Source organism: Musca vetustissima, unplaced genomic scaffold (genome assembly GCF_032173495.1).
Source record: "Musca vetustissima isolate MV318-11 ecotype Yass unplaced genomic scaffold, APGP_CSIRO_Mvet_v1 utg140478, whole genome shotgun sequence".
Lineage (NCBI taxonomy): Eukaryota > Metazoa > Arthropoda > Insecta > Diptera > Muscidae > Musca > Musca vetustissima.
In genome coordinates this window covers 1-10,226 of record NW_026878946.1, presented here as the reverse complement: position 1 = coordinate 10,226, position 10,226 = coordinate 1, and the positions used below count along the sequence as shown (strand labels likewise).

General features: G+C 32.4%; 2 protein-coding genes across 2 annotated transcripts; one reads left to right on the top strand and one right to left on the bottom strand.

The window, feature by feature from the left end:
- Nucleotides 1-725: 725 nt before the first annotated feature.
- On the top strand, nt 726-1,109 carry LOC133323733 (neuropeptide F-like). Its single transcript, XM_061532655.1, has 2 exons — nt 726-916; nt 1,001-1,109. Exons 1-2 carry the CDS (start codon nt 741-743, stop codon nt 1,107-1,109), a joined length of 285 nt encoding a protein of 94 aa, XP_061388639.1. The 5' UTR covers nt 726-740.
- Nucleotides 1,110-1,946: 837 nt separating this feature from the next.
- On the bottom strand, nt 1,947-6,242 carry LOC133323734 (synaptic vesicle glycoprotein 2C-like; the record flags this gene model as incomplete). The annotated part of the gene is made up of 7 exons (XM_061532656.1): nt 1,947-1,992; nt 2,058-2,185; nt 4,438-4,721; nt 4,788-4,920; nt 5,394-5,501; nt 5,588-6,016; nt 6,080-6,242. Coding segments are annotated over 7 exons (1,280 nt in total), but the record flags the coding sequence as incomplete, so codon positions are not given.
- Between the last annotated feature and the right edge of the window lie 3,984 nt (nt 6,243-10,226).

The window sequence follows — 10,226 nt, the reverse complement described above, 5'->3', positions numbered from 1 at the left end:
CACGATTCTGTTTGCCTATTACCTCAAATGAGAAAAATGAAATTGCAAATGCACAAAATTCGACGATGACTAGAGAAAGCTGTGTTACCGGATCGCATCCACAAAAGTGTTTTGCTAGGTTGCTAATTGTGAGCATACTTTTAGGCGTTACATTAAAAGGCTGTGCCTTTGAAAATTTTTATTTATTAATGTTGCGCCTGAAAGTATGCTCACAATTTGATAACTAACACCAGAAAATACATAAAACCAACAATCTGGCATCTCTGATGTCTGAAATTTTTATATTTTTGAGATTTGGAATTTCTTCGATTTTTTCATTTACGATACTAGGAAAACGGAATCGTGTAGCTGCTAGCTTTTAAAGGCATGGAAGGAAATGAGAAATTAATTAAATAATGGTAATTGCTTTAAGAAAATATGTTCCCATCGACACTATGCAGTAACTTCTTATACCAGCGCAAAGCAAAATATCTGTCGGTCTGTCTGACATTAGGATAATACATTATAGTCTTAAGGATTACTTTATATTGTTTTTAATTCTAATCTTATTGAAAAAAAAAGACTCAATAAAATATAACTTATAACTTATAACTTACTTAATTTTTTAATTTTGTTGTGTTTTGATTTCCCCTAAATAGAACACATCCTTGTCATTTATTTTGTTTGACTTGAATGTTTGTTTACATTTCCTATCTTTTTATTAATTTTGTTTTCTATTTTTTTTCTTTTATAGCTCAAACATGGTCTCAGCCGTTCGTCTAGTACTCATTTTGGTTGCTGTTGTTGCTTTGATGACAGCCAACGCCAATGCTAACAATTCCCGGCCACCACGCAACAATGACATATCGAATATGGCTGATGCAATGAAATATTTGCAAGATTTGGATACCTATTATGGAGATAGGGCACGAGTTAGGTAAGTAAAACAAACGAATAACATACGCACGGTGAAATATGCTAATCAAGAAAATATTAACATTTTTGTTTTTTCGTTTTATAGGTTCGGCAAGAGAATGCCTTTGATTCAAATGTTGAGAAATCATTTTACCAATGATGGTGAAATGATGGGCCATCCCTTGGATATGTCTAATGTTGAGGAACCTTTTTAAGTGAGAGTCCTTAATATGCCTACCCCAAATGATACTACATATCGTCGTCCCCACACACACACCCCCGCCCTCTATAATTAATGACCACAAACGAAGAAGCTGTACACGTCTATCCTTAATCTCTCACCTGTAAATAATACAATGGAAGCGAAGCAAAATAAAAAAATCATTATTTATTTAAAATATATGTTGAATATATATTTATTTTGAAGTAACAGTTTAACATGAAATTTGCATTATAAAATAATTATGGAGCAACTTATATCGAAATAAAAATAATAATAAATTCGAAAATAATATATAGTAATTTATTAATGAAGGGTTTGGCAATTCTATTAGAAGTTGGGACTAATTAACATCTTAAGTATATCACGCAGAAGTTTATAAACTTCTCTCGAACCTTAAGGTAATTATGGGTAAATAGTAGTAAGATATCTAACTGGAAAATGTTAATAATTAACGAATATCATATAATTCTGTAATAGATATAAAATCTAGTTGCTCAAACTATGATATGTTTGGAGATCTCATATATAGATTTGCACAAGGTTAAGGCCTTACATTATATAATATATCCGGAGTCTTTTGCAAAATCACCCATGACACCTTCCATACAATTTCGGTATAGAAAAATTATCAAATACTTCTTTTATAAAATTTTCTCTACACCACACTTATTCTAATTAAACTCTTAACTTACATATGTAAATCTTAATCTAATAAAACTATTTGAACACTTTAGCTATAACTAATTTTTAAAACTAGAAAACTTCACTAAAATGGCAATTTGGTTGTATGCTCCATATGCCACTTTTAGTTCGGATTCTACAAACTATTATCACAGTTTCTTAAATGGGTAGCAGTAAAGTCAAGCCAGCACAGACTGTAAGAAATAATTTTGAATTAGTAAATGTATAAAAATAAAATTTCCAAACTTGTAAAACTTACCCAAAACCAGACCATAAAATACACCAAACGTAATAGCACAATATGACTCCAGTAAGACACCAATAATATTGCTGCCAATAACACTACCCGAACGTCCCAACATTAGGCAAATGCAGACAGCTTTCCCTCTAAAATAAAATTATAAAACAAATAATTCAAAACGTTATATAAATCTCAAAATAAAAGATAGAGCGATGATTTGTAGAAAAGTTTTTTTCTAACGACTAAAAAGCTAGAATCGTGATTTAAAAAAAGTTTTCAATAACCAATAAATTTTCAAAAATAAAAATTGTTATAAAAAACTATTTTTACACCCGGGCGGTATAAAATATGAATCGCACATTTATGAATAGATCCCAATTTGTCTGAAACGGATTTGGTCCAAAGAAACATGTGGTCTAAAACCAATATTTTTATGAGACAGCAGTAAAAGCAACAATCCCATGGTACGATCAGGATTGTCGTAATGCTACTGAGTTGAAAACGCAGCGTATAGGTGCAGGCAGCATGTTGAGGATCTGAAAAATTTTCTGGTATCGAATAGTAACGATGAAGAAGATACCCCAGAACCAATAAGAGATGACGATATAGATTGTATACCACCCGGCCAAGATGACGTCAGAAACGCAATTAATCGGCTAAAGAATAATAAAGCAGCAGGTGCTCAACTATTCCTGTGTCCCGTGCAAAAAGAAGATAAGAATAGCAATTAATTGGCTGAAGAATAATAAAGCAGCTATTCCAGGTCGGTAGTCAGAGGCTGATCAGGAGCATGCACCAACTGATTAGTACAATTTGGCTAGAAGAATGCATGCCCTCTGCATCCTGTCTTCTGTGGAAAAAAGAGACAAGATGTGTGATATGCGCCAAACATAGAGGAATTAATATCCTTTCCATCGCATATAAACTGCTATCCGGCGTGCTGTGTGGCATTATTGAACCATACCAATGCGGCTTCAAACCTGGCAAATCCACCAATCTAGATTTTACCCTGCGGCAAATCCTGGAACAGACCCACGTCGACATTCGTCGACTATAAAGCCGCATTCGACAGCCCTATATGTTCTGAATTAATACGTCTATGCAGGATAACTTTAACTGGCTCAAGGTCAGCAGTTAAAGTCGGAAAGGACCTCTCAGATCCTTTTTAACATCCTGCTGGAAAAGGTCATACGAGATGCAAATGTGAACTGAAATGGCACTCCGTACACAAAACAGGATATTTTACTCGCCTATGCCGATGACATCGATATAATGGGTCGAAGGAGTCTGGCAAAATTGATCCTGCAGTAAATGGCGAGAAGACCAAGTTAGTGGTATCAATGCGCAACACGTCAAGTGGACTTTGAACAACTGTGGAACTTGTAAAATACAGCTTTGAGGTAGTCAAAGATTTTATATACCTTGGTACCGCCATAAATAAAACTAATGACATCCTTTTTGAAAATAGGAGGAGAATAGTGTGGGCCAATAGATGCTACTATAGTCTATGTAAGCAATTCAGAAACACGGCCACCTCTCGCCTGACCAAACTCACACTCTACAAGGCGCAGATACTACCCGTGTGAATCAAAAGCATGGATACTTACGCAAGCAGATGAGGCAGCTCCTGGAGAGTTTGAGAGAAAGAGTCTCCGAAAGATCTATGGGCCGATCTGCGTCGACGTTGAATATCGCCGTCAAAAGTACCATAAGTTGTACCATCTATTCTCGGACATCGACATAGTTAGACGTGTCGAGTTGTAGCGACTACGTTGGCTAGGTCATGTTGTGAGAATGGATGAGGATGCCCCAATACAAGTCATATAAAAGCGAGCCAACTGATGTTTCACGCAGAAGGGGAAGGACAGGAATTCGAAGGAAGGAAGAGCTGAGCATATTATCAACGCGCCTTTAAATCTTTTTTAAGCTCGACTTATGGAACGAATGTTCTGTCAAAAGCCAACTAAGAAAGAAAGTACATTTTTGCCGTATCAAGCTCCAGTCGAGTACGGTTATAGCGAACTCGTAGGGACCAAGCAAATTAATTCGTTATAGAAGAAGTTTGTTATATCCAACGTAAGGCAAAATATATTTTAGTATGAAAAACATATCCATGATTCGCTAGAAGAGTAAGGATGGATTTGTATCAAAAAAGAAAAGTTCATTATAACCGGTGTTAGTTATAGGCGTACTCAACTGTATATGTCCTCATTAGCCACAAGGTTGAGGATTTTTTAAAAATATATATTCTGTATGGACTATTTACTACTTAAGGTCTATTTTATCGTGGATTAAAAAAAATATATATTCTACGAGTTTTATATTATCCTCGATTTTTTGAGAATATTTTTCACGTTCTATTTTTTTATATATATGAAAAATATTGTTTTGTACTCACCTCAAATGTGTTGGTACCAAGTCCACCACAGCTCCACTTAATATCGATACGCAGAGACCCGGTAGCATAACAAATAAAATGAAACATGCCACAATTGCAATGGGTTCCATTATCCAATGTAACACGATGCCACATATTGCGGATACAACCAGAAGCAAAAGTATGGTACGTTTACGACCCAATGGATTAAGGATGGAACCCAAAACAAAATACGCTCCCAAATACACCAAACCAAATGTTATTGAATCAATATAGGATTTTCTCGTTATCGTATCATCACAAACCTAATAAGGAGAGAGGGAGGAGAAAATAAATAATAAATTCGAGTAATGATTAATTTCGATACTCACATATTCAGTTGAATTGGAATTCTGCTGATCCATTGAGGCATCAATAACTTGACATATACTCATTTGGGTTTCATCATCAACGGAGCCCAGCCGGTTTTGAATTGTCGGATACCAAAGGCCCATGCCGGAGTTACTGCAAAATAAAAAAGAAAAAATAAATTATTTATAAGGGAACCAAGAATTTTGATATTCAGATGATACTGGGAACAAATACCACTTGATATTTTGAATTTAAAAATAACCAATTAGTACTTAAGTTATTCCTTTTGAAAACCCACAAATATCTCTTGCCGAAGTGATGGTAGCATTTAGGAGCAAATTATTAATTCCATAACTAGAAGATTTTTGAAGGTATTAGTGTTTAGAGTTATGGAAGTTCGACTTATATTCAAATTCGACTTATAGGCAAATTCTTAATTACATAAATCGAAGTTTGTTGGAGATATTGGTGGTTCGAGTTATGGAACTTTGACTTATATTCAAATTAGGAGGGAAATTATTAATTCCATAACTCGAAATTTTTTGTAGATAATGGTGGTTCGAATTATGGAAGTTCGACTTATATTCGAATTTCAATTTTTTTACTCCATTCTGAAATGTACTTACACAAAAAATACTCCACACATTACAATACAGCAAGTGACAAAATTCACCAGATGGGGCTTCTTGAACAAGGGTTTTGTATCGACCCACATTTGTTTCATTATTTGAACACTGAAAATAATATTTAGAAAACAATAATTAAATTCTCACTTTCCTCTCTCTCTCTCTCTCTCTCTTAATTTTTTACTCCCACTCACAATGATTTCGATGTTTGCAGCAATTTATCACTTTCCGTGGGGTTTTCATCGTATATTTTATAAATATTAAAATCGGCCAAAGTTTTTCCCGTATTCAATTTAGCAATCCAATTGGTAGCAGCAAATGCCTCCTCCTGTTTACGTATCGACATTAAAATCTTAGGACTATCAGGTAACTTCGACATAATCAAAATGGCAATTAATCCAGGCAATATATTAAATACTGTCAACAGACGCCATGGACGGAATGCAAAACTATCGGAAATATCGATAGACCAATCCATGGATAATATCAACCAGGCTACTGCCGGTACATAAGTCATAGCCAGAGCCACAAACATACTGGTGAAATTGATGACCACCGGTCGATGACGAATCGAAACAAATTCACCCAAATATGCATAGGTCGTTGATGATGCGCCAGCAATACTACGGGGGAGAGAATGGGCTTGAGATACTTTTTATAAGAGGTCTTTTTTCATTTCTACTTACAATATTCCCACCACAAATCGCAGGAATACAAATAACCAGAAATTTGGAACAAATATTGATGCCAGTGAAACCACATTTCCAATAAGTGTGGTGTACATTAAAATCGGTTTGCGGCCATACATGTCGCAGAGATAACCCCAAATATAGGACGAACATAAAATGCCTGAAAATAAAATTGAAAAAAATTAGAAAGGTTTTTAAAATTATTCTTAAGGGACTGAAATATTTTTAAGCGTAATTTTTTTAAAGAATAAGGATCATCAGACCTAAAAGCGTGGATTTTTTTTAAAAAAAATTTTCTAAGGATCATCAGGCCTATAAGCGTGGATTTTTTAAAGAATATTTTTCTAAGGATCAGCAGACCTATAAGCGTGGATTTTTTAAAGAATATTTTTCTAAGTATCATCAGACATATAAGCGTGGATTTTTTAAAGAATATTTTTCTAAGGATCAGCAGACCTATAAGCGTGGAGTTTTGAAAGAATATTTTTCTAAAAATCATCAGACCTATAAGCGTGGATTTTTTAAAGAATATTTTTCTAAGGATCATCAGACCTATAAGCGTGGAGTTTTTAAAGAATATTTTTCTAAAAATCATCAGACCTATAAGCGTGGATTTTTTAAAGAATATTTTTCTAAGGATCATCAGACCTATAAGCGTGGATTTTTTAAAGAATATTTTTCTAAGGATCATCAGACCTACAAGCGTGGATTTTTTAAAAAATATTTTTCTAAGGATCATCAGGCCTAGAAGCGTGAATTTTTTAAATATATTTTCTAAGGATCATCAGACCTATAAGCGTGGATTTTTTTAATATATTTTTTGAAGAAACTTCTAGGCTCTATGCGTGGATTTTTTTAATATATTTTTACTGAGGATCATCAGGCCTAGAAGCGTGGATTTTTTAAATATATTTTTACTGAGGATCATCAGACCTATAAGCGTGGATTTTTTTAATATATTTTTCTAAGGATCAGCAGACCTATGCGTGGATTTTTTTAATATATTTTTCTAAGGATCAGCAGACCTATGCGTGGATTTTTTAAATATATTTTTACTGAGGATCATCAGGCCTAAAAACTTGGATTTTTTTAATATATTTTTACTGAGGATCATAAGGCCTAAAAACTTGGATTTTTCAAATATATTTTTACTGAGGATCATCAGGCCTAAAAGCTTGGTTTTTTTAAATATATTTTTACTGAGGATCATCAGGCCTAAAAGCGTGAATTTTTTAAATATATTTTTACTGAGGATCATCAGGCCTAAAAGCGTGGATTTTTTTAAATATATTTTTACTGAGTGTCATCAGGCCTAAAAGCTTGGATTTTTTAAATATATTTTTCTAAGGATCATCAGACCTATAGCGTGGATTTTTTAAATATATTTTTACTGAGGATCATCAGAGTGTATTTTTTAAAGAATATTTTAAAGATGGAATCCATGGGTCTACTAATGTTGTTATCTCCTTTACAAATAGCATCCAGAAGTCAGGATAAGTCATTGGTTGGCATATCGGGTCGACAAACACCGACTGACACTTTTTAGTTGTTTAAAATATGCATCTGATATTCCACGCTGTAAGTGTGGCATATTTAGATAGTTTTTATAAAATCGATCTTAATGCCAAAGATTTTTATGATCATAAATTTTATTTTTATCAGATCATTTCTCTAAACTCTTGTTGTTTTTTTTTTTTCAAAACCCCATAGATAAAATAATTTCTTGTCCATTAACAAGTATTTGTTATCGTTTGTGATTTAATGTCATAAATAATAGCTTTGTTTTGACACTTGCTGGACTGCATGATTCTATGATAGGCGAATAGTTATTTCTATTACCTGACCACAACTGATTGATTTCCTTTTTTATATTAAATACCTTAATGCTTATAAAATTTATTGACTTTTGAATAATTTTTAGTCAGTAATAAACAATTATAAATTGAAAATATAAAAATTAATAACATGTTTTTAATTTCACTATCATTTAACAATCACATTTAACAATCACAAAATCAAAAAACTGTTTATTAACCAATACAGTCATTTACAATCGCAATAAACAAATTGTGAATGGAAAATTTGTATGATGAAATTATTATTTAAATATGGATAATAATATTTTGTTTTATAACAAACAAATGTATATTCAGCAATATTATTAATAACATATGCATATAATATTTGCATTGTTTGAAACGAAGACTGTAATCTTGACATGCAGAATGGTAATTATATCAATCTTGTTATGTTTAAATATCAACAATTTCTCCAAAAATTTTCCGTTTCCAATATGTATGTCAATGGCTTATATAAAATAAAGTTGGTAATATATTATTACCAATGGTTTCTTATTTATAGCAAGGGAACATGTTAATCAGTATAAAAACTTAATTTATAATAACAATAAAAATAATATGAACATTTTATACATGGGAATATCGATGGCTTAACGTGAAAGCCAATGACCACTTTTTATAACAAGTAAAAATACACCGATTTAATAGTGATGAGTAAAGACGCTAAGCCCAATTTATCAGATGTCGTTGGCTGTTTTCTCTCCTGCAAAAATTATAAAATATGGACTTATTACCTTTACATGTTAAGACAGCAATATAAATACATTTTTTTATGTAATTTGAAATATAATTTTAGTCCAATAAATTTTAAACTTGAAATATGCGAGCCTTTTGCGGATCGATCTATGGGTGTCCTTTCTGGTTATAATTTTTTAATAAACTACTGGATGCAATTATGGACTTTAACACTTAAGGGCAGATAAAGTAAGGTGACTATACAACCTGTTTTCTAGAGGACAATCATCTATTTTTTTATAATCTGTCGTCTATTTCTATAATCTGTCATGTTTAGACATCTATATTTAAACCTTTATTTTTCCGTCATCTATATTTAAACCTTTCCGTCTAGGTGTATGGAAAACATCTTTCAAGTGTTTTACTATTCAAACTCTTACTTAGCTCCAAATATGTTTACTTATTTTCTTATTGTCAACACTATGAGAAAACATTTAGATTCTGATTTTCCCGACACTAATGGTCGGTTGCAAATCCTAAAAGAATATTTTCAGCACAGAAAAAAATAATGAATATTTTCATAATTTCATTGATTTTTTTCCATATTGGTTATGCTTATATTCATTTTTTCCAAAAAATGTAAAAATTGCATTAATATCGAAACTATGTTCATACATCGTTCTACTTAACAACTATTTGCGCTATTTTTGTCCTCCCTCTCTCTACTGACAAAAACAAATGTATTCCTCCCAAGAAAAAAAATCACCACCTCGGCTGTGTTTTGTTTTGGTATTGTCCTCTCTCCCTCCCCTCACTTGTTGGTTGTTAGTTTATCAACCGATTGTCTACGGTTTCTTTTGTTTACAACCGCGGTCTCTTCACTCACTTGATTGTGGCTAGTCTTGCATTCCATTGTTTCTTTATTTCAGTCACTGTTAGCGACCTCTGCATTGGTGTTATAAAATTCACATATGTATTGTGCAAATTATTTCGATATAAATGCCAAATACAATATGTATAGCAAATAAATTTTAAAATATTATTATTTAATTGTAGTTCAAGTAAATAGTTTTTTTTCTTGATGTCATCTCTATTCAAATAAATATTTTCATTTCTTGTTGATGTCGTCTATTTTCATTTCCATAATCTGATCATCTTTGATATAGGGAAATTGAATAATCTTCCGTTTTGATACCTAGGTCTGTTTTTAATAATGACTATTTTGAACATATACTTTCATTAGTTTACACTTAAGTAATACATAATTATAAGTTTCAAAAAATCTTATCAGAAATGTATGATTTTTATCGCATTGATTGTTATCGTACGATATTCGGTAGTACATCGTAATAAAATATTTCCAATATGTACTTGGCAACTGAAACCGTCAAATGGTTTATTTAATTTAATTCGTAATTCAACATTATCATGTAAGGTTGTAAAGCAAGAACCGTACGCAAAATTCACAATGAAATGTTCTTGAGAGATTTCCAATTCTTGTAGAACGCCGAACAATTAGGTGATTTGAATCGTTTTCTAAGGAGGCCTGGCAACGATATTTTCGAAACTCAGACAGTCGGATGAAAAATTTTCAGACTCCAAATTATCTG